The 27,360-nt window shown below is 37.1% G+C and overlaps 2 protein-coding genes and 1 long non-coding RNA gene across 3 annotated transcripts; 2 read left to right on the top strand and 1 right to left on the bottom strand.

Annotated features, from left to right (window-relative positions):
• Positions 1 to 1,785: 1,785 nt before the first annotated feature.
• On the top strand, positions 1,786 to 3,754 carry LOC118035084 (disease resistance protein RPV1-like). The gene is made up of 2 exons (XM_073412306.1): positions 1,786 to 2,310; positions 2,555 to 3,754. Exons 1-2 carry the CDS (start codon positions 1,814 to 1,816, stop codon positions 3,723 to 3,725), a joined length of 1,668 nt encoding a protein of 555 aa, XP_073268407.1. The 5' UTR covers positions 1,786 to 1,813; the 3' UTR covers positions 3,726 to 3,754.
• A 188-nt stretch (positions 3,755 to 3,942) lies between these two features.
• LOC140956165 (disease resistance protein RPV1-like) lies at positions 3,943 to 7,613 on the top strand. The gene is made up of 7 exons (XM_073412654.1): positions 3,943 to 4,137; positions 4,243 to 4,466; positions 4,811 to 5,098; positions 5,211 to 5,691; positions 5,799 to 6,197; positions 6,291 to 6,407; positions 7,137 to 7,613. The coding sequence occupies exons 1-7, from the start codon at positions 3,943 to 3,945 to the stop codon at positions 7,611 to 7,613; spliced, it is 2,181 nt and encodes a 726-aa protein (XP_073268755.1).
• A 5,821-nt stretch (positions 7,614 to 13,434) lies between these two features.
• On the bottom strand, positions 13,435 to 17,098 carry LOC118035086 (uncharacterized). Its single transcript, XR_004685127.2, has 3 exons — positions 16,654 to 17,098; positions 15,213 to 15,269; positions 13,435 to 13,599 (listed from the first exon to the last, which is right to left on the bottom strand). It is a non-coding gene; the product is annotated as an uncharacterized lncRNA (long non-coding RNA).
• Positions 17,099 to 27,360: the final 10,262 nt, after the last annotated feature.

Genomic DNA, 27,360 nt, shown 5'->3' with positions numbered 1-27,360 from the left:
AGTACCTTTAGAGTGAAATTTTAAAAATAAATTTTTATTATTTATTTATTTTCTTTATTCGATCAGAAATTTTTGATATTACATATTTCATCGTTATCTATGTCAGAAATAAATTGCATAAATTTTCTATCTTATTAGTGGAATATTTTTTGTAGGTATTTTTATAGCTATTTGCTAGTTTTCTAGCAGTGAAACAACTAAAAAAGAAAAGTTGCATTAGTCCTAAATGTTAGGAGTAAATTGAAAGCAATCCCCATTTGTTTTTAGTATGATCAGTTTTCTTTGCTCAACTACTTGAAAGACATTTGATACAATACGTTTTGGTCTAAACCGAAGACAATATTGTTTTTTATTAATTTACCACTTACAACTGCTTGCTGTTTGGTCTACTAACGATGTTTTATGAAAAAAAAATTATAAAAGCATGTGAGGTCAGAGAAACTGATTGGAATATACAGGAGATATTTTAGAAAAAGGCAATTAGACGTAATGGAAAACTAGGAGAAATTAATGGCAAACAGATATAAAACATATATAAACTTCTCCTCTTAATTAGATTTTTCAAACTTGATTCTTACTTCACCATATCAATAAATAGCTATCAATTCCTGGCACCAAAATTTTCCATGCATAGCTGATGCCTAGACTTTCCGACTCTCTGCTTCCGGCATTAGCCATGGAAAATTCCTCACGCGGAAACGTTCCATACAATAGAGAGAGTGGACTTGTAGGGATGACTTGTCTTAAAATTACCCATGTAGTTAAAATTACCCTTTCTCTCTCAATTTTAAAACCATTCACCCATGTCTTGAACCGGTAGTAACTTAAGTGTATTTGTTTTTGAGGTAGTTTTTGTAGTTAAAATTTGAAAAATATAAATTTTAAAAAAGTATGATTAACTAAAGTTAGTTGAATTTAGATATGTGTTTGGTAAAAATTATGGTTGAAGTTTATGTACAGCAAAAAACATGTATAAAATATTTGGTAGTTGTGAGATTGCGGTTGTTTTTCAAGTACTTTTTACTTGGAAATGCATTAAAATAATGTACTTTAATTTTTAATTTTTTTATATCAGTATATCAAAATGATCTAAAAACATAAACAAAAAATAATTTGAAGCAAATGAAAAAAATAAAAAAATTTCAAATTTTGTTAAAAGTGTTTTTGAAATACAAAAAACAAACAGTATTTTACGAAGCTCCATTAAAAAAAACATATAAAAATTGATTCACGAAATCTACATTTCAACTCAATTATTTAGTGTTCTCTCTCAATTTTGAGCAAATTAAAAAAAAAAAAAAAAAAGGTCCTAACGCGGAAATGGTCCGTACCACAGAGACTTTTAAGGTTGATTTTAAAGGAAGAAAATTGATGAACTGATAAGAGAACATCAGCGAAGGGAAAGTGAAGATTGCAGGTACTTTCTCTCTCTTATCTCATTTAGTATTATGTTATATTGCGGAATGTAACTCTGCTGTAACTGAGAATCACTTCGATGTTAGGAACTAATTATTGATCTAATTATCTCTATTAGTACCATGTTATATTGTGGAATGATCTCGTCAACCGATTTCGTTGGATCAGCATAGAGATTTATCATATGTACAGATATTTTTATGAAAGGGCATGGAGGAGTTGATTGCAGGGAATTAACTTGAAAATTGTTTTACAGAAAAAGTAAGATAATATTATATGAATACTTCAGCTTATTGGTGTGCTGTGTCGATCTTGAACCATCGACATCAATCCTGCAACTTTTTTTTTTTTTTTCCTGTTCAGATCTTTGAAAAGTCTTATCTTTGCTAGACTCGAAATGGCTGCTGGGAAATATCAAGAATCCTACTCTTCTCGGTTTTCTAATTGTAAATATCAAGTGTTCTTGAGTTTTAGAGGTGAAGACACCCGCAAGAACTTTACGGATCACATCTACAAGGCCCTGGTTGATGCAGGGATTCACACATTTAGAGATGATGATGAAATTCGGAGAGGAGAGAATATAGATTTCGAGCTCCAGAAGGCAATACAAGAATCAAAAATATCGATAATCGTGTTCTCCAAAAACTATGCTTCGTCGAGATGGTGCCTCGATGAACTCGTAATGATCATGGAACGTATGAGAACTACCAGCTCCATAGTTTTCCCAGTTTTCTATGATGTGCTTCCATCTGAAGTCAGAAATCAAACAGGGAGCTTCGCTGCAGCATTTGTGGAACAAGAAAAGCGCTTCAAGGAGGAGATGGAGCGGGTGAACGGGTGGAGGATTGCTTTGAAGGAAGTTGCAGATTTAGCTGGAATGGTTTTAGGAGATGGGTAAGTTGTATCTCTTATGAAACTACACATGGCATAAGACTAGAATGCTGGTCGTGAGCTCTTAATTTCTTTCGGTTAAGTATTTAAAGGAAGACTGATAAGAAAAAATAAAAGAAAAAAAAATAAAGTACTTATCATACATTGTACTTTACCTGCTTTAATTTTTTAGCTAAATGTTGTTTATTTTTATCGTTTAAAGAGAGACTAGCAATTATCATACATTGTACTTTACCTTTTGATTTAGGTACGAGGCACAATTTGTCCAATCTATTGTGGAGAATGTCTCAAAGCATTTGGATCCAAAAATATTTCATGTCCCTCTTCATTTCATTGGAAGAGATGCTCTAGTACAAGATATCAACTCATGGTTGCAAGATGGATCCCATGGTGCTGCCATTGCTTTACTCTATGGAATTGGTGGAGTTGGAAAGACAGCCATAGCTAAGAGTGTCTTTAACCAGAACTTTTATAAATTTGAAGGAAAGAGCTTCTTGTCAAATTTCAGATCAAAGCATATAGTTTGCCTACAGAGGCAACTTCTGTCCGACATCCTAAAAAAGACTGTTGATGAGATAAATGATGAAGATGAAGGAATTCTGAAGATTAAGGATGTCTTATGTTGCAGAAGAACTCTTATTGTTCTAGATGATGTGGACAAAAGGGACCAATTCAATAAAATCATTGGCATGCAAAATTGGCTTCGTAAAGGAAGTAAAATAATTGTAACAACCAGAAATAAGGGTCTGTTTTCAGCTAATGATATTGAGTGGGTCCGGTGCAAAGTCGAACCGCTAGATATTGAAAAATCTTTTGAGCTTTTCAGTTGGAATGCCTTTGGACAAGCTGACCCTGTTGATGGTTTTGTAGAAGACTCTTGGAGAATAGTACGTCACTGTAATGGACTTCCATTAGCTCTTCGAGTTATTGGCTCCTCATTGTCTGGAAAAGGAAGGGAAATATGGGAAAGCGCATTACAACAATTGGAAGTGATTCCTAATTTTGAAGTTCAAAAGGTTCTTCGAATAAGTTACGACTTTCTCGATGGTGATTCTCTGAAGAACTTATTCCTTGATATCGCATGTTTCTTCAATGGAATGGATGTGGATGATGCAGTTAGGATACTGGATGGGCTCGATAAAGGTGCAAGATTTAGGATTGACAATCTCATCGATATATGTCTTGTTGAAATCAACATTGATCAAAGGTTGTGGATGCATCAACTAGTAAGAGATATGGGAAGGGAAATTGCTCGTCAAGAATCACCCAAATGTCAAAGAATATGGCGTCACGAGGATGCTTTTACCGTTTTGAAAGGAACTAGTGTAAGTAGCTCAATTTTTTTATATGTCTACTTAAATGGTTTGTGTTGCCTTAACATATTCTTTCATTTACTTTCCTTTTTCATGTACTTTTAATATTATTATGCAGGATGCTGAAAAATTGCGTGGCCTTACCATTGATTTGCATGCATTAATGGAAGATCATTATGCAGAAGTTGTCTGTACCGATTCAATGGTTCTTAGCAGGCTTAACTTCTTTCAACAATGGCTTTCTGATTTTTTCGATGGGGGAAAATTACAAACAAGCCAAACAAGTTTGTTTCCCATCCTCAGCGCGGATGCTTTTAGAAAGATGACAGATGTAAAATTTCTCCAACTAAACTACACTAATTTTCATGGAAGTTTTGAGCACTTTCCCAAGAATTTGATATGGTTATGTTGGCATGGATTGTCTTCGAGATCCATACCAAATCACGTATGCTTGGAGAAGCTTGCGGTTCTTGATCTATCCAGAAGTTGTCTAGTTGATGCTTGGAAAGGCAAACTGGTATGTATAAACTAAATTCATGTATTGTCACAATTTCTATAGCTATCTCTATAGCTATCTCTCTGGTTTTCAATTGATAAAAACTAAATTCATGTATTGTCACAGTTTCTTCCAAAATTGAAAGTTCTTGATCTCCGTCACTCTCGTGATCTCATTAGAACCCCTAATTTCTCGGGTCTCCCAGCCCTTGAAAAGCTAATACTTGAAGACTGCATCCGTTTGGTTCAAATTCACAATTCTATTGGTGATTTACAAAAACTGTTGATCTTAAATCTAAGAAATTGCACAAGTCTTATGGAGCTTCCAGAAGAAATGGTTTTAGGAGATGGGTAAGTTGTATCTCTTAAGAAACTCCACATAGCATAAGACTAGAATGCAGGTCGTGAACTCTTAATTTCTTTCCGTTAAGTATTTAAAGGAAGACTGATAAGAAAACATAAAAGAAAAAATAAATAAAATACTAATAATTTCTTTTTTTTTTTGTTTGTTTGTTTGTTTTTTTTTTTCCAAACATGATTTGGTTTTAATAGGTGCTGATAACGCACCTACAAATTTAACTATCAATCATGGACACGCAACCTGCTTTAATTTCTTAGCTAAATGTTGTTTATTTTTATCCTTTACAGAGAGACTATAGCAATTATCATACATTGTACTTTACTTTTTGATGTAGGTACGAGGCACAGTTTGTCCAATATATTGTGGAGAATGTCTCAAAGAATTTGGATTCAAAAATATTTTATGTCCCCCTTCATTTCATTGGAAGAGATCCTCTGGTACAATATATCAACTCATGGTTGCAAGATGGATCCCATGGTGTTGCCATTGCTTTACTCTATGGAATTGGTGGAGTTGGAAAGACAGCCATAGCTAAGAGTGTTTTTAACCAGAACTATTATAAATTTGAAGGAAAGAGCTTTCTATCAAATTTTAGGTCAAAGGATATAGTTTGCCTACAGAGGCAACTTCTTTCCGACATCCTAAACAAGACTGTTGATGAGATAAATGTGCGAAGTCGAACCTTTGGATAACAAAAAATCGCTTGAGCTTTTCTGTTGGAATGCCTTTGGAAGAGCTTACCCTGTTGATGGTTTTGTAGAAGACTCTTGGAGAATAGTACATCATTGTAATGGACTTCCAATTGCTCTTGGAGTTATTGGATCTTCATTGTCCGGAAAAGGAAGAGAAATATGGGAAAGCGCATTACAACAAATGGAAATTATTCCTAATTTTGAAGTTCAAAAGGTTCTTCGAATAAGTTACGACTATCTTGATGGTGATTATCCGAAGAACTTATTCCTTGATATCGCATGTTTCTTCAATGGAATGGATGTGGATGATGCAGTTAGGTTACTAGATGGGCTCGATAAAGGTGCAAGATTTGGGATTGACAATCTCATCGATAGATGGCTTGTTGAAATCAACAGTGATCAAAGGTTGTGGATGCATCAACTAGTAAGAGCTATGGGTAGGGAAATTGCTCGTCAAGAATCACCCAAATGTCAAAGAATATGGCATCATGGGGATGCTTTTACAGTTTTGCAAGGAACTACTGTAAGTAGCTGAATTTTTTTTAAATGTCTACTTAAATGGTTTGTGGTGCCTTGACATATTCATTCATCAACTTTCCTTTCTCATGTACTTTTAATATTATTATGCAGGATGCTGAAAAATTGCGTGGTCTTACCATTGATATGCATGCATTAATGGAATATCATTATGCAGAAGTTGTCTGTACCGATTCAATGGTTCTTAGCAGGCTTAACTTCTTTCAACAATGGCTTTCTGATTTTTTCGATGGGGGAAAATTACAAACAAGCCAAACAAGTTTGTTTCCCATCCTCAGCGCGGATGCTTTTAGAAAGATGACAGATGTAAAATTTCTCCAACTAAACTACACTAATTTTCATGGAAGTTTTGAGCACTTTCCCAAGAATTTGATATGGTTAAGTTGGCATGGATTGTCTTTGAGCTCCATACCAAATCACATATGCTTGGAGAAGCTGGTGGTTCTTGATCTATCCAGAAGCTGTCTAGTTGATGCTTGGAAAGGCAAACTGGTATGTATAAACTAAATTCATGTATTGTCACAGTTTCTATAGCTATCTCTCTCGTTTTCAATTGATAACAACTAAATTCATGAATTGTCATAGTTTCTTCCAAAATTGAAAGTTCTTGATCTCCGTCAGTCTCGTGATCTCATTAGAACCCTTGACTTCTCGAGTCTCCCAGCCCTTGAAAAGCTAATACTTGAAGATTGCATCCGTTTGGTTCAAATTCACAAATCTATTGGTGATTTACAAAAACTGTTGATCTTAAATCTAAGAAATTGAACAAGTCTTATGGAGCTTCTAGAAGAAATGAGTAGATTGAATTCACTTCAAGAGCTGGTTTTAGATGGTTGCTCAAATCTTAACAGTCTGATGAATATGGTGTTAGACCATCATCAGGGGCGCAACTTGCTTCAAAGTGATGAAATTGTTGCAAGTACATCATACATTACATCTCTTCCATTGAAGCTATTCTTTTCCTCTAGGTTTTCAGCGAGGAAAATGTTGAGATTTACCTTGTTTTCACTGCCACGCTCCTTAAGGAGACTAGATTTAAGTGGAACAACAATGCGTTTTCTTCCTGAAAGCATCAAGGATCTTGATCTGCTCAGACACCTATATTTAAGAAATTGCAAATTGCTTCAGGCCAGAGCTTCCATCACATTTGAGTTGCAATGTGTCCTTTTGCTATTCACTGCAAAGACTTACAAATCTAAACCGTTGGACTGTAGCAAATGGTTGTGATCAATTTGTCGAGTTCCAAAATCGGATAAAGCAAGGATTAATCCAAAAGTTTGACACACACATGTTCAGAATAATGGAAATAGTTAATGCTCAAGTACAGCCTATGAGATTTGAGGTCCTCCCTCGCCCATTTTATTTTCTTTGAAATCTACATTTGAATATTTTTCTTTGGCTCATTTTATAGACTTTGTTTTGGTGGTACAGATAACATTTGATCATGGCTCATTCAACGTTGTCGCATGTGTATTTGATGAAGAAGAGAAGTCGAGGTGGTTTCATGAGGAGGGAGAAGAGGATAAATGGCTAATTCAGAATGAGTTTGTAGATAACTTTTCATTCAAAATATCCTCACCTCCTCCTACGCACCGGATATGTGGCTTTAATTTGTTCATAAGTTGTGTGACGTCAGGGTACGATGGCTCTCGTCATATTTATCTTGAAATCAGAAACAATACCAGTTGTCGATCCTTGCGTTGTCAAGCCTTTGTCATCCCTATGATTTTCAAGCATGGTGTTCGTGAGTTCCAATCGCTAATGCACCGGAAATTAGAGGTCGGTGATCCTACATTTGATAATGGTGATGACGTGAGTATTTCAGTGCTTCGACATCATCCAATTATTCAAATAAGGAGGATTGGTGTACAGTGGTTGCATGAAGAGGAAGGAAATAAGGAGGATTGATATTATTTTAGGCTATGAGTAGAGGTTTACTTTTTTAGATTTCAACCGTAAAATGAAAAAAGCTGGAAAGCTTTTGAAATAGTTTTTTCTTTTTTTTTTTTCTTTTCTCTTGAAAAGCTTATCATGAAAATAGTTTTGTATCTCTAGGAACCTTCCTCCTTTCTTTGTCTAGCATGAGATCTTTTATTTTATAAATATTTATGAGGGCTTTCACATTGAAAAATGTAATATAATATTATTTTATTAATTTTTATTTATAGAATCTTGTATTTATAATAAAATATATTAAATATTTTATTTTATGTGTTAACCTTCTACTGACCAAAATATATGTAAATTTCCATTTCTTTTTCATGTTATTTTATCTATTTTATTTTATATTTTTATATAAAAAATAAAATAAAAATAACACAAGGTAAAATTTAATTACTATTTTTTTTTGTTTCTATATATACCCTCTCAAAACAAGTTAACTTGTAATAAAAAATAAATAAGCATGTCTGACTAAGAGGATTTTATAATTTAAATATATTTTATTTTAATTACAAATTGAATTGATTTTATTATTTTTTTCAGAATAAATTAATATAGATATTTTTATTGTAAAAATAAAATATAAGGATCATCAAAATAAAAAATTTAAAAATTAATTTTGATCCAAAATTATCAAATTAAAAGACAAAATTAAAAATCAATAACAAAAGTGGAAATCGTAAAATTTTCTGTAGTAGCCAACAACTTTGACTGCCTATTCTCCTGATGATAAAATTAGCTCTGTTGATTTGCCCAACCCATTCTCCTGATGCAAGATCAAGTGCTAAAAGTATTCCAGGTTTAAATCTTCAAGAAATTGCTGAGTATGTCTGAGGAGAAATAGACCGCAACCTCATCTTGTAGAGCATGACCAACGCCGCAGTGCTGTGGTTTTGTGTAGACCCTCACAAACCCCATCTTTGCTTCTTTTTAAGAACTGAGTGGAGGAGGCGGTGGGAGTGGCCCGATGGCAGTGATGGAGGTATTAATAGCTCGACCTGTGTTGTTGCACATACACAAGCTTACCTTCTGTAGAATTTCAAACTTCTGCCATAACAGTCCCATAAGCTCTTTATTATCTTGGTAACCGCATGGCATTCTCTGGCTATAGGGAGGGAATAACGAGGGGGATCGAAGAGCAAGAACAGAGCAAACCCAGTACAGGAAGGGAAGAGAGGCAGAAGGGACGAAGATAAAAACAGAGAACAGGGAGGAACGAAGAGAAAAAAAGAAACAGAGAACAGGGGGGAGCGAAGGAGAAGACTAAAAAAATACAGGGGGTGAGAAGGAACGAATGATGAGAAACAGAACCAGGGAAGGCAAACGAGCCTAGCACAGAGACGAAAACGAGAAAACACAGAGGAGGGAGCTTCCATTCAACCAGCAGCACCTCACGCCTTCATCACCATCGTCTTCATCCTGAGCAGAAAAACCAGAGAGAAAGCAAAAGGAAAGAAACAGTCAGAGTGAAGAAAGCGAAAGGAAGAACAGAGGAAGTATTACGTAAAGCATCAAAAAGTGTTAGGTATGTTGCCATTACATGTGCAACAAATGGTGGCTACAACCATTGACTTTGGTAGTCACCATTGTTGAAGAAGAGAAGAAGTTGGCAGCAGCCTTTGTTAAAAAAGAGATGAGTTTGGCAGCCACCATTTATGACAAAGGAGCAAGAGGAGCTGCCATTGATGCCTATAAATAGAGGCATACATTAGAGAGCAAAATGAGAATGAAAGTAGAGCCAAATATGAGAGAAATGTAGGAGAGAGTGGGCTGCCAAGGCAGCCAGTAGTAGCTGCCATTGCAGCACTCAGAAGAGAGAAATAGAGTGAGGTTGAGAGTTGCTAAAGAGGGAATAATTCCTCCTTCTCTATTGTTGTAAATCTTGTTCTCTCCCTATATAATCAAATGGCTTCTCCCGTGGATGTAGGCGGTTTACCGAACCACGTTAAATATTGTGTTAGTGTGCTTGCCCTCCTGAGAGCAAAGATCAGTACATCACCGGTCGGAATTCCCTACAATTGGTATCAGAGCTTATGGTTTGAAGTGGTGTTTGATTTTTTCTCAAAAATAAAAGTTGTCAAAATTGTGTTTTGATCATCCCACTGTGTAGAGGAGGAAGAGACGAAGCCACTGGTGAAAACTGCGTCAAAATCGGACGTCGAACATGGCCGCACTCTCCATCACTCTCCGGCAAGGTGTCTGCCCACGCGCCCCACGCGTCTTCTTCACCCGGATGAGTTGACCCGACCCATGTGAACAATAGGCATGAACAGTGACGGTATCATGAACAGTATCATGCAAAGGATGACATCAGCATGATGCAAGGATGACATTCGCATACACAGTCAGCAAGCCATTGACTAGTTAACAGACATGTCAGCATAGTGGGACCCACCTGTCATGCCATCAGCCGCGAGCCGAGCTAGGTTGAGCTGAGCCGAGAGGAGTCGAGCCGTGAGCCGAGGGATAGGATCCAGTGTAGCTGATCCTATGTGCAACTAGATCTGAGATTAAATCTAGGCCGCTCATCAAGCCAGAATTGTTTTAATCAAATCTTAGCCGTCTAAAATGCGATTTGGACGATTTCAGACTTGTTTCTAGCTAATTTGATCGTTCCAGATGCAATGGTACGGTCCGATCATTGAGATTCGAGACCAAAAATGGCGGTGGTGAATTATTAAAGAGAGATTGCCCGATCAGGAGGCATCTGAAGGTCATCATGGTGGTCGATGGAGATGAAGAAGAAGAAGGTACACACATTTGCCCAATTATGTGTGCTGAACTATTAAGTGGGAAAATTTAATTGCCTTTGTCGCACCCGACATCACGGCGGCCTTAAAAATTTTAATTATTTTCTTTGGAAAGAATGGATTTCTGGCATCCTGTTCTTTAATGTGGATATTCTTGTTTAAGGAGTCGCCACCTAGTATTACGGTCACTAGGAACCCTAACTAGTCAACATAGATTCTATGGTTCGGGACTGGTTACGTAAAAGGGAAGATATTATCACCCCTTAAACGTCCTGCCTGAGGCAGGCTGCATTGCTGGTTTCATCTTAAATTGCTAAATATTTTATTAATTTATGTTATGAAAATTTGCTTATAATATTCCTGACTCTGGCGCCAGTGAATATTTAACAACGAATATTTCCAACTCTGGCGTTGGTAAATATTACGTAGCTATAAAAATAAATTTAAATCAATATTATTATTTTTTATTCCCGACTCTGGCGCCAGTGAATAAATAAATAATAATACATTTTTTTTATGCACATATTTCTTATTTTTTCTAGCTAAATAAAATTGAATAAACGAATAAAAATAATATAAATTTAAACCGGTATTTTTATTCCTAACTCTGGTGTTAGTGAATAAACCAATAAATTTACATTATTTTTATTTATGCATACACATTTTTTTTTTCTCTGCCTCTTTTTTTATTTTTCTGTTTTTTTTTTTGGCTGGGCCGGGCTAGACCCAGCCCAGCATATGATTTTGGGCTGGACCCAGCAGGCCTGGCCCGGTCACTGGCCCAAGCCAGTGACCTGGCTGGGCAACAGAGGACACGCATGATTTACATCACGCGGAGAAAGTAACTCAGAATGCATTGATTTAATCTAGAAAAGAACAGTAAATCGTGAATTAAAATGAAATGCAGAGAACGAAAGTTTACTTACCTGGTAACTTTGAAAAAGAAAACGTGAGGGAAGACTAGCCTGCTGACCGCTTCCCCTGTCTTTGTTTTTCGTCTCTGCTGGAAATGGAGAAGGCAGTGGTCCCTTTTCCTCCGTGGCCTTCTCTGGCTTTTATAAAGCTAGAGGACGGCCTCTGTTTCTTTGAGAAGAAACAAAGGAACGAAAGTCTGGCTTCTCTTGGTTCCCCCTGCTCAGGACGAAGAAGATGTTAATAAAGGCATGATGTGCTGTTGGTTGAACGAAAGCTCTCTCCTCTGTATTTTCTCGTTTTTGTCTCTGTGTTCTGTATTTGTGGGTTGTGTTTTTGCCTTCGTCTCTCCGGTTTTGCTTCCCCTTCTTACTGTTATTGGCTCTCTTTTTGGGTTGGTTTGTTTGTTCTTCACCCTGTTTTTCTGGGTGGAATTTTCGGCCTTGGTACCTCCGGTTTTTCTTCTTCCACTGTTGCGTCTCCCTCCCTCTGTTTTATTTTACTGCCCCTGCCTTCCCCTGTTTGTGCTGGTTTTTTCTTGTTCAATCTCCTGGGTTTTTTCCCCTTTGGTTCTGTTTCATTTCTCTGTTTATGCTGGGTTTTCTCCTCCTCCTGGTGTCTTCTTCGTCCTGCCTTTTATAAGGCGAGAGACCTTCAAAAACCCATCACCTCCACCTACGAGATTGTGGCAATCGTGGCAGAAGACATGGTCATGATTTGGATCGGATGCACTGGGATTTTCCTGTTGAATCGGCTGCCCTGGCGAAATGGAAGGGATGACGAACAGTATTATTGCAAACGGCACCGTTTAACAATTTTCAATTTGACCCCTGAACTTTGGCAATTTCGCAATTGGACCCCTGAATAAAAATTTCTTTTAATTTTTCCCTATTTGGATAAATTTCAATTAAATCCCTAAATTGGTGCATTATTTACAAAACAGTCCTTAATTCCTGGATTATTCAATTTGGTCCTTAATTAATTCTTTCAATTTTGCCCTTTTTGGATAAATTTCAATTAAGTCCCTGAATTTATTTAATTAATTATATCAAAGTTTAATTAAGTCCTCAAACTTATTAATTCTTCTAATTTCATTAATTAAACTAATCCAAAATTTAAATAAATTTCCCAACTTATTAATTCTTCAATTTCTAACCAAATTATTCTCAAATTTGATAATTCCATCCATGAACTTTGAATTTGTATTGTTTTAACCCATTCTCAAATTTATTTTTATTTTTATTATTTGTTCAAAAATTGGGTGGTGACAGCCTTGATGGAAGGCAAAATTGGGACACTCTAGACACCCGATCATGTGGACGATTTGATGTGGAGAGTGAAAACTGATGAAGACCAATCTTGACGAATCTAAGCACTGGTAGTCTCGCCAGATGTTGAGAAATCAGGTATAAAACCAGGATATCCCAGATCACTTGTAAAGGAAAGCCGCAACAAAGCTAGCAAATGGTTGTATATACAAAAAAGGCAGTACGGTGGATAGATACGTTATAAGAAATTTTGTCTAGGAGATTGGGTTTTAAGCGGGACCATTGTGACCCCTCCAAATCTTTCCTGGGAACTTGCTTAGTTGAAGGATCATCCACACAGTACTAATTTCGTATATGTGACAGTTTGTTATGAAACTGTTGAAGACTAGCAGGATGACGGCATAAAGGAACAGTTGGGTTCCGTATGTTCAAGGATCTGATGGAGTGGTGATTTCTCCAAAGAAGTTAGATTCGGTGACTGTGATTTCTCGAAGGGAGAATTGATGAAGACCCTGATAATGGAAGAGAAATACAACAAGGGTGTAACAACCCCGATTTCCCACATCCTTTTTAGCGATACATTGGAAATTTTCAGGTAAATTGTTTTTTTTTTTATATATATACCGGTTCCACCAAATTTCTACTAAAATTTCGGCAGAGTCTCCTCTATAATAGGAGGTCCCAAGTTATCGACAAAACCATATTACACTTCCAATTTTAATTCACATCCTGATCCAATCATCCTGGATCTCAACCCAACTCAACATCATCAACACAACACATGTTATTCAATAACGTCATATAATGTAATTCAAGTTAAAGATTCGATTTCCAACTCTAAACATGCATGGTTAAATAGGTACTTAAAGTTACAAACATTAAATTAAAGTCATACATTCAAATTTACAAATTAATATTACATTTCAAGTTTTAGGATATAAGACTCTTAATTTACAAATAATTACATGGTCAAAAGCAAAAGGTAACTAAACCAATATCATTCCGGACGCGACCTTGATAGACCTGAAAATACAAATTAACGTGTACACATAAATATAAAAAGGTAGTAACAAACAATAACAATGATAGGTAATAATCTTCACTTTTGAGACATAAAATTAGGTATAAACCTCTTTTACATCATGCATTTTCAATCTATTACCAATATCCATCTAATATCCTTTCCCATTTGTTGAGAATAATTTCATCTTGGAAATCTCAACACAACTTAATGATTTTCGAACACCATCTCCTTATAAATCAATCCTCTCTTTATACCAAGACATTTCTCTCTTGATATCATTAGCTTATCTCATTCCTTTGGAATAACTAATTACTATTTTCCCTTTTTATTTTCTAGAAAGTAATCGCCGACACGAATAAATCTCATTAGTATCATTAGTCTTTTAATATTGGGATAGACTAATCACTTACATTCACGTACCGATATTAACACAACCGATTAATATCATTAACTATTCTTTTCTGGAGTATCAAATCTTATTCATATTTGATTTACCATCAAAGTTGTCGATGTCAAGAACCCTTGACACTGTCAGCCTCTTTACCTAGAGTAGCTAATCACACCAGAAATGGTTGCCGATACCAATGTAACCCATTGATATCATTAACTATTCTCGACCCAGAATAGTTAATAAACCTATCTTTTTCACTGAACCAGGAGTAACCATGCCGATGTTAGTAATCTTTACTAACATCATTAGTCACCCAATTGCTCGGGATCGACTAATCAATTTAAGAAATGCCGGCACCAATGAAACCTCATTGATACCATTAGCAATCCAAACCCGAATTGCTAATCAATGTTGTCTGAAATGCCGATACCAATGAAACCTCATTGATACCATTAGCTATCCAAACCCGGATAGCTAATCAATGTCACCCTAATTGCCGGTACCAATGAAACCTCATTGATACCATTAGCTATCCAAACCCGGATAGCTAATCAATGTCACTTGAAATTTCCATTCGTATCAATCCCCCTTTTTTTCTTTTCTTCTTCTTCTTTTTGTTTTGTTCTTTTTTTTTTTAACATCATATGCATTATAATAACTGTTGCTAAGCATCATTCCCACACAAACTTAGTTATCAACACTACGACCATAATGACATAATTAATTCGATACATAACAACACACGCAAGTCACTCCTATTCGTTCAAACATTATCCTAACCAATAGAGGTATACTGTTGCACATAAGGTACTCTTACTCATTTCAATATCATCGAAGCAATAAAACAATAAATTCTAAAATCTACCAATAAGTTTACTCAACTTAAAAAGACAAGGTGCGATACACGTGCTTCCTTCACATAAATTATTTAAACACAACGCATCATCAGTATACATATATAAATCGAGCATCAATAATTTAATCATAATATACCATTAATTTATCACCCTAAAGTCGGTACACTTCATTTTTGTTATTATACATCTAACTCAGCAGTCAGTACAGTAGTGCCACTAACTCTATTCAAACCAGCTAGTCCACTATATTTTCCTTGACATAAACATTCACAATTACACAAGCACAAGTACATTTATAGAAAATACCATTTATTTAACTCTAACAAGTATTGTAAAAACAAAAGTTGAGGTGTAAGACACCTACCTCATGCTTTAACTCGCGCAAAAGTCCCATGCTACTGAACAGATTCTGCAATCTCTCCTGTATCATTAAAGATACATATCAAATGTGGCTCCACCATAATTGAAAATTCCATTCTAAAATTCATTTAAATTTAGAATCGCATGACATGCATTCGCATATTTATTTATTTATTTCCTTTCTTTTCATGACTTGTTTTTCCAGGCTGAATATCTTTAAACATGACCTAACAATCTTAATTTATTTTATTTTATTTTATTTTATTTTTGTCTACACAATCCATCATGTACAGACTTAGTAACATCACACCCTTGCATTTATTCATAGCATTGAAACTAATTCATTTTCCTTATCAAACCAACTCTTGGTCGAATGACCTTATTTTTTATTTATTTATTTTCATGATGAGTTTTTCAATTCTTTTTCATAAGTCCACTTTACTTCATCTTAAGTAAATTTAACAACATATTTTCATCATAATTCCATGTACGCCTTAATTTAACCTTTTCCTCCCCTTTTATTATCCATTTGGACAACGTTAAAATTCCATAAAAATGAAATTTTCCTCACATTAATCTACTATTTCAAACATAACACAATTCATTTGGCATTCAACAAACCACAATCCCATAAAAATCCCCATAGCATTAGGTCAAATAAACTCAAGTTCAAGATTTCCATTTTTGGTTGGATTCCATATTATGATGAGAATTTGTATCTTTTTAAAATTCTTCCAATGACACTCTACCTAATTTTCTTTATACAAATATATGCATCCATACCTAATTTTCATAGAAAATGAATCAAAGTCTTATCTCCTTATTTCTTCTTCATTTGGCTGAATGTCTTTATTCATGATGAGGGATGATTCCCTTTTTAATTATTCCAGATAAACATTTACCAATTCATTTCAAACCTATTCTAACCTCATTCAATTCAAATTCCATAGCAATTAAAACAATTAAGCTCATCCTCTCATTTATATGTGTAGGCCGAATCTTTGCATTAAATAGAGGATAAAGTTTTCTTCAAGTTTTCTTTCAATTACCACTAGACCCAATCCTTTTTAATGCCTAAAAACATATATCCATTAAATCAACAAACTCAATGTCCCTTCATCCAAATTTCAAAACTTCCCTAACACATTTTACAACACAATTAATCTATAACAACACTAATAACAAGAACACATTTTACCATTACATCTTACATAAACTCTACACCCACACAATTCTAATTTCATCAAAACATGTAATTAAATCAAGCTTCCTAAATGTTTTACTAAGACTAGCAATAGATTCAAATAGCAACAACTCATCCACCTTTGATTATTTCCTTGAACCCAACGGTCAGAATATATATCATTGTGTTGTGTACAATATATCTCAAAATCAGAATAATCCAACGGTTGGATCTCCATAGATCTGAATAAAACTGAACTAACCTGAAAATGGACGAGCTGCTGTTCAACACCAACCAAACCTTTCCAGAGAGTGAGTTTCCGATCTCCACCATCCGGAATGAAGGCCACATCTAGGCGCACCACATATCCAAAAATAGGCACGATCCAACGGTGGAAGAGAGAGAAATCGGCCGGCGACCAAAACTGCCCTGCAGGTATATTCCCTTTTGTTTTCCAGGACCCTTCCGATGATGATTGCTACTCAATGGATTATGTTCCTTCAAATCCCTCCGGTCAGTTAATAGAGGAGTGTGAGAAGAACAATATATACAAAAATCAACATGATCCAACGGTGGATTCCAGAGATATGGCCACCGAAGCATTATGGGTTCATCCAAATCCTGCACCTCTCTCTAACCGAATTCTCTATTGTCTCTCACCCCTTTTCGTTTTTCTTTCTCTCTCTTTTTTTTTTCTTATTTAATCTGGTGGCTTTTTGCTGTTTTTAAAGGCACCATTGTTTTCCTAATTACATTTATGTCCCTCATTTATGTATTTATATATTATTTCTTTTCTCTCTTTTTTTTTTTTTTTTCATGGAAACCATCCAGATTGTTTCTATTTAAATCATTAGTCTTTACCAAACTCCTATTGGGATAATATCTTTCGCCAATGTAGGAAAACATATTAATAGACTTCATGCAAAATTTCATCCCAATCCGACGATTGGCTTGAGAGCTCTGCTTTCTAATGTAAAATTTGTCAGTTTATGACTTTTCATCAACTATCCAAATTTTCTTGTTCAATCTTCACATAAAATAATATCAATTATCCTTCTAAACCTTTAAGGTCATTTTATTATTTTGGAATATATTCATTTTGTCATTTCTCTCATTATTTTATTCATCAAAACACGTTACCAGTTTCTCTGTCTTTATGAATTCTAAAACAAAATTCATTTTATGGAGGTCATCCCCTCCATTATATATCATTTTCAGTCTTACGTTTACATGGCAGGTTATACATCCGCATATTTAAATCATAAATTTTCTAGGGTTTCACAAAGGGGATAAAGATTGGCACCCTATTTTGACTTGGATAAATGTTGTGACAGGATGAGCTGCTGTCAAACATAAAACCAAAGAATAGGGAGAAATCTGGAGAACCGGAATTGCACGAGAGCACACGGAGATTGTGCAGGAGTACCCGTAGGATCCAACGAGGTATTGTAATGAGACAATAGGTGCAAGGAGAAGAAGAGTTCCTAGATGAAGCTCAGATGGAAGGTGTATGGGCTAAGATTAGAGACTTGGTTCAGACCGCCCCATGACGACAGGCAGAGACACCTCAGATAGAAGGTGTGAGGACCATGGTATGAGTCCATGTTCAGGCTGTCTCATAACGACAGGCGGAGACACCTCAGACAGAAGGTGTGAGGACCATGATATGAGTCCAAGATCAGGTCATCTCATTATGACAGGCGGAGACACCTCAGAAGAAAGGTGTGAGGACCATGATATGGGTCCATGTTCAGACCGTCTCATGACGACAGGTGAAGACACCTCATGACGACAGGCGGAGACACCTTAGATGAAAGGTGTGAGGACCTTGATATGAGTCCATATTCAGGTCGTCTCATGACGACAGGCGGAGACACCTCAGACGGAAGGTGTGAGGACCATGATATGAGTCCATGTTCAGGCCGTCTCATGACGACAGGTGGAGACACCTTAGATAAAAGGTGTGAGGACCATGATATGAGTCCATATTCAGACCGTCTCATGACGACAGAAGGAGACACCTCAGACAGAAGGTGTGAGGACCATGATATGTGTCCATTTCAGACCGCCGCATGATGACGAGCAGAAACACCTCGGATGGATGGTGTGAGGGCCATAATGTGAGCCCATTTTAGACCGCCGCATGACAACGGGCGGAGACACCTCAGAGGAAGGTGTGGGCCACGATGTGAGCCTAGATTCAAACCGCCGCATAACGACGAGCGGAGACACCTCAGAAGAAGGTGTGTGGGCCATGATAGGAGCCCCAGATTTAGCTTGCCGCATGACGACGAGCGGAGACACCTGAGGAGAAGGTGTGAGGGCCGGGATAGAAGCCCCAATTCAGAACGCCCCAGAGCCGATGTGATGGCTGGATATAAGTGGACAAGTGTATAGCCAATGAAGAGGCTATGATGAGTATGAAGACAAATGCAGGATTCACTTTTATGGATATTGCCCCCATGCTAAAGATCAATGAGCTAGAAGACATTTGCCTTGGACAATAAGTGGGTGACTTGTGGAGCATTAAAACGCGACTGCTATGAAGGAGTAGAGGGCATGCGCAGGTTCCGGGAACAAGTTGACTCTTGTCAAGGTGGTGAGCTCGGTGAAAACATTGTAATACTCAGAATATGAAGATAGATATGGATTAACCTTTAATGGGTTGCCCCCATAAGTAAAGGTGGATAGCTACCCGGACTCTTAAGACTAAGAGTGAGAGACTCATAAAGAAGTAAGGCGTGGTTCCTAAGGTGGAACAGAGGGCAAACGCAACTCCTGGATGAGTAGACTCTTGGAAGAGTGGTGAGCTCGTGATCACATTAAAATACTCAATGACTGTCGCACTTGGGAATATCAGTTTGAGGGGGTGTTGTAAGCCTTGATGTAAGGCTTGATAAATCATTCCGAGCCAAGCATGGTTGATATGCTTGAAGGGGAATGTTGTTCCAGAGACAAGCGTTAAACACTCTTCAGATGAGATGTGACAAACCATCTGGTTGAAGTGATCCTTTGAAGTGAGCAAAGGGGTGCTTGGTTGACTCTGCTGATTGAAAGGTTTGGCAAGTACCTGTAAACTTGGCCACAGACGCTCTCAGAATGGTAAGCTTGGAAGAGCTGCAAGATGCAAGCATGTGCTGAAGAAGCAAGAGGACAATTGCCCCACATGAATGGCAAAGGGGGTGATTGTTAGGTATGTTGCCATTACATATGCAATAAATGGTGGCTACAACCATTGACTTTGGTAGCCACCATTGTTGAAGAAGAGAAGAAGTTGGCAGCAGCCTTTGTTGAAGAAGAGATGAGTTTGGCAGCCACCATTTATGACAAAGGAGCAAGAGGAGCTGCCATTGATGCCTATAAATAGAGGCATACATTAGAGAGCAAAATGAGAGTGAAAGTAGAGCCAAATATGAGAGAAGTATAGGAGAGAGTGGGCTGCCAAGGCAGCCAGCAGTAGCTGCCATTGCAGCACTGAGAAGAGAGAAAAAGAGTGAGGTTGAGAGTTGCTAAAGAGGGAATAATTCCTCCTTCTCTATTGTTGTAAATCTTGTTCTCTCCCTATATAATCAAATGGCTTCTCCCGTGGATGTAGGTGGTTTGCCGAACCACGTTAAATATTGTGTCAGTGTGCTTGCCCTCCCAAGAGCAAAGATCAGTACATCACCAGTCGGAATTCCCTACAAAAAGTACAAAGTCAACAGATGTTCTGCAAGATGAAACTACCTCAGAGCTCTGCAGATTAATGAAAATTATCAATGAGGACATTACCATCCCCATTTGTTGTTCTCTCCAGCTAATCATCATCCCCTTGTTGCTGCTCACCATTTTCCAAGGCTGTGAACTCTACAAACCCATTTTATGTTTTCTCTTAATGATGATAGCAACTCATCAAACACTAGTGATGATGTACATGTAACGAAAGCAGAAATAGCTTCTCATATTTTTAGAAATTACTATTGCAGTGACCGTTATGATTTTGATAACGAAATTATTATGTGTTTTTTTGAAAAGAAATTAAATGTAAAAATAATGATGAGCTGAGTTGATTTTTTCTTAGATTTGGTGTAATATTGAAAGCTTTATAAAACCTAAAATAATTTGGCACTCAGTGTACAGCTATGAATTTGCATCGTGTTTTTGTATGAAGCGGGCTAATTTTATTCGTGTCTCAGTGTCCAGCTACCATCTTCATCAGTCTAAACCACATCAAAGACTTTGGGATCATCCTTAGGCAAGTGTAAAAATAACACCACCCTCACAAACCAAATCATATTTTTCCTCGTCCATGTAGTTAAGAAGGCCATCATCAGATTCTCTGTTCAACATATCTTTCCCGATGTCTTCTTCATGCACTTTCAATTCCAAATTAATTGAATGGGAACATTGCTCTTCAGCAACTTGATGTGTCTGTGACAATCCACCAGTAGATGTCTGAATCAGAATGTGGTGAAGCTTCATTTGAATCAGAGTTTAAATGGAAATGATTATTTTCCATATTCATATACATAGGGTTAGGATCGGAGCCAACAAAAAGGGAGAAAATTGTTGAAATTAAGGCACAAGTTGCTATCAGCTAGCTAGTTTTTAGCTATATTTATCTACATGTTATGGTATTTTCTTTATGTTATGATTTTTAGACTTGAGTTTAGCTAGATATTTGTTTAACTTAGAATAAGCCTATGTAGTTATGTAATCCCTTAGACGAAGGGAATTATGGTTATGATTTCTTTTCTTTATGATAAAGATCTTGTAATCTTTGATTTTGTCTGTAAATAAATTTAAAGGATGACAGTAACCTAGAAGTTCTTGTTATGCCCTTTGTTCTTTGATTAAGCTAATTTCTCTAAATACCATTTGAAGAGCTAACCTTGATCTTTGAAGAGTTATGATTGAAACACAAGAGATCTTTGAAGAGCAAATGCAAGTTAGTAAATTCATCTTCAAGTGAGGCTTTTGGCTACAAACTCTTACCAGAGAAATCAAAAAGGAAAAAAGAAAAAGGAGAGAGGTTGGCAATCAAATAACTAGCAACAAAGCAACAATAATTGAGGGAAAGAAAGGATAGAATAGGGGTGATTATTTTTTATTCGGTTCGGTTTTTATAAAAAAATAACCAAACTGAATTATTTTTTAAAAAAAACCCTACCTATGAGAGAATATCGTTGAGAGTATTCGGTTTTTGGCCTTTGAGCCCTCACCATTCGGGTAATGCATTTTCTAACCCTACTTCATTTTGAGTGCGCCTTTAAGCCCTTACATCTCGGGTAGTGGGTTTTCTAACCCTACCTCAATTCGAGTACGCCTTTGAGCCCTCGCTAACATTTTTCTGGGTAGGTCACCCATTACAATGCGACAAATTCTCCATGTTTTTTTTATTTAGATAGGTAACCCATTACAATGAGGTCATTCTTCCACTTGGATATGTCACCCATTACAATGAGACCACTCTTTCCTTTTTCTCTGGGTAGGTCACACATTACAATGAGGCCGCACTTCACATTCTTTCCATCTAGGTAGGTCACCCATCATAATGAGACCGTTTTTCACATTCTTTCCACTTGGGTAGGTCACCCATTACAATGAGACCACTTTTTACACATTCTTTTGTTTTGGTTAAATGAGGTCGCCAGATAGGATCTCAAGTAGCTTTGGTTAAAGGAAATCACCAGATGGGATTTCAGGTTGATCGAGCTACACGCATTTTTTAGTTCCAGTTGAATGAGGTCGCCAGATGGGATCTTAAGTGGCTTTGGTTAAAGGGAATCGCCAGATGAGATTTCAGGTTGACCGAGCTACACACATTTTTTAGTTCCAATTGAATGAGGTCGCCAGATGAGATCTCAGGTGGTTTTGGTTAAAGGGAATCGCTAAATAAGATTTCAGGTTGACCGAGTTGCACATATTTTTTTATTTTGGTTTAAAGAGGTCGCCAGATGGAATCTCATGTAGCTTTGGTTAAAGGGAATCGCTAGATGGGATTTTAGGTTGACCGAGCTACACACAGTTTTTAGTTCCAGTTGATAAGGTTGCCTACACATATTTTTTTATTTTGGTTTAATGAGGTCGCTAGATGGGATCTCATGTAGATTTGGTTAAAGGGAATCGCCAGATGGGATTTCAGGTTGATCGAGCTACACACATTTTTTGTTCTAGTTGAATGAGGTCGCCAGATGGGATCTCATGTAGCTTTGGTTAAAGAGAATCTTCATATGGGATTTCAGGTTGACCGAACTACACACATTCTTTGGTTTTGGTAAAGGAGGTCGCCATATAGGGTCTCAGATTAACAGGAAAAAAAAAGGGGAGTAAGGTCTTTAGATGAGTGGATATTGAGCAAGTTAAGCAGAGAGAAAGACAAGTTTTCTTTACAAAGCTTATTATGCAAAACATTGAGGAGTTTTGCTTCGTAAGCATGTAAAGAGGGGGCATCTGTTGCTACCCAATTTTTGACCCATGTTTTGATAAATTTTCAGAAAAATCCAAAAATAGAGAAAATCAATGAAAATCCAAAAAATATGTTTTTTTAATATATTTTCATCATTTTAGCATTTTCAACATCGTCTAAAAAAAAATTAAATTTTTAAGGGTCTTTCGAACGGGTTCGACTTTTCACGCGTCATTTTTAAAATCATTGATTTTCCTCATCGAGTCAACGTTAATATTGCTCGTTTTCAAGAAATACAAAAAAAAAGTAAGAAAAATCAAATTTATAAAAAAAGAAGAAGTTGAGGGACCAAGTTGGGAGACCTAGCAACATATTTGCCTATAAATAGTAGTTTTTAACACTTGCATAAAGGGGGGGCAATTTTGAAAAAAAAGAATATAAAGAAAACCTAAACCTAAACCTAAACCAAGCTAACCAAATAGCCACCCTCCTCGGTTTGGATTTTGGGAAACACAGTCGCCGCGCCCCCCTGATCAAAAAGAGAAAAACCCAACTCCCAGCCATCAAAAAACCAGCCGGCGGTCCTCTGCCACTCTCGACCGCCTCCTCCCCTTGGCCATTTCGTTTTTCCTCTCCAGCCGTTTACCCAAAACCAAAACCAAAACCGGTTCTCCTTTAAAACAGCCGCTTCCTGATTGGTCCTTCCCTCTCTCCCAGACCCACACAAACCCAACCACAACTCCCTCTCTTCCTCGATCTCCTCACTTCACAAACCGAAAGAAACCCCCCTATCAGCACCGAAGGCATCCCCTTTCCAGCAGCCTCTTCCCCCTTCGTTCTCCAACCGCCAGCCACACCTGGAGAACCCCACAACAGCAGCCGAGCTCCTCCACCACAGAGCCGTCCCCATCATCTCCTCAGCAGCGATGACCTCCACAGAAGAAACCTTCGCCTCCTAGCTTCTTCATCGACCAACAGCAGCCCTTCTTCCTCCAGCGGCTCCCACAGAAGCGACCCCTTGTCCAACCAAGAATCGACGGCCGGACCTGCAACCAGCAGAGAACAACGAAGCAGAGAAGAAGGCGAAAACAAGAACAAAGCAGATCCAAAACGGAGATAAACAGATCCGTGAACCAGAAAGAAAAAAACTAAAACCAACTGCCTTTTGTGTCTTTGGGTTTTTGCAGGTGACGGTGACTCCCACCGCCGGCATGGGAAGACAGAGGGGAAGAAGACAGAGTTTCCAGTGGCGGCGCGTGAGCCCACGCGCCACAGTGACGGTGGCGCGTGGGAAGACGTGCCGCCACTGTTCATGCTGTTCCAGAAAGGCTTCCCAGCACTGTATGGATTTTTGAAGGGTTATCTTGGAATTTTAATGTGTTTAATGTAATATTTGTTTAGTCTAGAGTTTTTTGTAATTTATATTTTGTAAATGTGGAAGCAAAACAAATTCTCAAGCTCCAATTATGAGGATCTTCAGGTTGCACAGGCAGTTCTAAGATAACAGAGAACTGATCCATCCATGGTTTAAGCATTGGTACTGTTATCAAGGCAATGATTTCTGTCTTATATACACCACTCATGATCCCGAGCACAGACACGCAAGAATAAACTATTGTAAGGGCTTTCGGACGCAAGTAGTTGTCATAATTCTGAGGTGACGATACAATTGTAAGCAAGCATGGGAACAAAACTAGTACTAGCGTTGGCACAACTGTATCATCCAAATCCCTAGAGAGAAGAGCCAGACACCTTAGAGCTCCATGCACTCCGCTCACATTAGTTCGATCGTTAATCAACTTCAAAAGAAATGGAAATAAATCAGGCCAATTCTCAGGCCAGTCATAAACAGCAATCAAAGCAATGGCCATGCTAATTGTAGTATAAATTTTCGATGAGAATCATCCAACGACGGTAAAAGTAGTCTCCGTATAACTCCCTTCTCTTCAGTTACAACAGCAGGCGGCTCGAAGGACTCCTCGCTTTCGTGCCAATGTTTCTTGATAAATTGCTTCAATAGTAAGGCAGCTAGCTGACGCAATCCAAAAGGAAGTTCCTTGTTCGCTGCAACTTTTGATAATGCCGCTCCAAAACCTGGTTGAGTAGAGGCTTGGCGAAGAGAAACTTCAGCCAAGGAATGGATTTCCTGTTGAGAAATGAAGAGCAGCAGTGTGTGGTTGGGCGGCGACTCTCAGAGAGAGATTCAACAGCCCAGGGGGTGCACCTTCTCTGTTTCTAAAATAGAGAACAAATGGAAGATGGCGGTGTGGCTTGTTTAGGCGGTTAGTTCCTAGAGAGGAAAATCAACATGGGCAGGGAGCAATGGCTGCTAGTCCAGGTTTTGCCAAGGAAAAGGGTAAGTCTGGTTTGTCCTTGGCAATGAAAGGGAGGCGAAGTGAGAGATGGAATGGGGACCAACAAGGAAAGGGAGAAGAAAGGAGCTGAAATGGCCGGTTGGCAAAGGGAAATGAAAGGAGTTTGGTGCTGAGAAGAGGAGAGGAGGCAGTGTGTGGGGATCTAGAAGGTGGGTTGATCGGACAAAAGAGATGGTGAGATGACCCCAGGAATGGCTGCTTTTGGTAGAGATGGGGGGGGGGGGGGGGCCGCAGCCTCTCAAGATGATTTAGGTTTTCTTGGGTTTTCTCCTTTTTTAAAAGAAAAAAAAAATCTCCTTGTAAATTTTATCCCTCCTTTATTATGACTAGAGATTCACTTATATAGAAAATTTTTATGTGCTATTTAAGAAAATATTGCAATAATTATTGCAGAGATTGTCTTTTATAACCAGCACCAACAGATCCTATATATATAGTATTTTATATTGTAGTGATTATTTTTCATAACCAACAAGAATCAAATCATATATCTATGGTATTTTATATTGCAGCAATTATATATGATTCAGTAATTATCTCCTTGACATGTTGCTTCCTTAATATTAGCCCTCATGCTCTATGTTATCGCCTTTATTTTTTATTTTTTGGTTTTTTTTTTGAAAATTTATCAAAATATGGATCAAAAATTGAATAGCAATAATTGTTATAGTATTTTTTTTATGTTTTGATTTCTAGACATAAGTTTAACTAGATATTTGTTTAGATTGATTTTTTTTTTTCCAGGATTGCTTCAGGCTCGTAACAAGTTGGTGTTGCTTCTTTGTATGACATATATTTTTAAGTATGACATATATTTTTTAAGTATGTCACAATTAACATGGTCAAACTCTAACTTTTTTTTTTTTTTAAATCAAAATAATATATATATATATATATATATATATATATTTTCAAATGATATTATTTTAGATTGATTGTTTTAACCGCCCAACCCATGACTCATGTCTTAGTTTGGATCATGGATAAAACCGAGTTTAATAATTTTCTTTTTCATAAGATGAAATTAAGTTCATTTAGACTATTTGCATCAATTTTAAGAAATTAAGAAAAATCATAGCGTGAATATGAGGTAAAGTTATAGTTTTAATGATAAAATTATTCCGATACTATAGTTCTCATATACCGATATTAATTACTTCTTCAATCCGATCTTCAACAAACCATTTATATACATATATAGATTGATGTATATCATGAAAGTTTATTTACAAGATCATTTTTTGAAAGTTTCTTTCATGAAATTTTTGAATTATTCCAATACTATAGCTCATGAAGTGGAAGACTACCTTGTTCTCCCTTTTTACTTGCTTGTCCTCGAATTATCTGTCGGTGATTCCTCGACAAAGATGGTTACCTTTGATGCTCATTATCGCTTTGCTTGTTGACACACATTTGTAATATCTCTTCTAGACATGCTGAATAAAGCAAGAGCAAACATGAGTGCCGAGGAAAAGGAAAGAACAAATGAAGACGCAACTTGACATAATGATCTCCTCGTATGGGCCAAAATCAGTTCAAATTAAAGAGACAGTACTGAGAGGACAATGGTGCTCATGTTAAGAGAAGCCAAAATCACCAAACTTATGAACCAATCAAGACGGTCATGAAACAATTTGATTACTTCTCTGTTACTGTCTCATGGTGGCATGATGCAGTCCCCTAAAAAACTTTTTTTTATTGGCTTAGCCATACACTTTACATATTCCTAGCGATTCACATGACATTAACAAATGATAGAAGTTTTGGATAAGAATCTACAACATGCTAAAACATCCTTGTTGATGATCCTCTACTCCGACATCATCTAGGATTCCTTGAACAATGAGATAGTAAAAACTTAACTCTTTCCCCTCATTTTGCTAGGTGCTTGGCATACTGGGTAGTGGGTAGCTATTTCCTGGTGATTCCTCCGAACAGGTAGACAAAAAGTAATCATTGAATCAAACAGACTAAGAACACATATAAAACGAGTTAGAAAACAATCCAATTGGCTCAGGCAATGATCAACATGATACAGAGAACTTTCAACTGATATACCTGGTTGCAGCAGGATCATGGTCTTGTTTTCTACTTGTGTCTGCGATGACTACCACTTTCTTATCCAGTTCAAATCCATCATTCTGAATAATGAGAAAGCCTATTTTATCAAGGACACCACACATTCGGTAAATACCACCCATAAAAG

Source organism: Populus alba, chromosome 11 (genome assembly GCF_005239225.2).
Source record: "Populus alba chromosome 11, ASM523922v2, whole genome shotgun sequence".
Classification (NCBI taxonomy): Eukaryota; Viridiplantae; Streptophyta; class Magnoliopsida; order Malpighiales; family Salicaceae; genus Populus; species Populus alba.
Note: the sequence above shows the minus strand (reverse complement) of the source record. Positions and strands in the feature narration are given on the sequence as shown.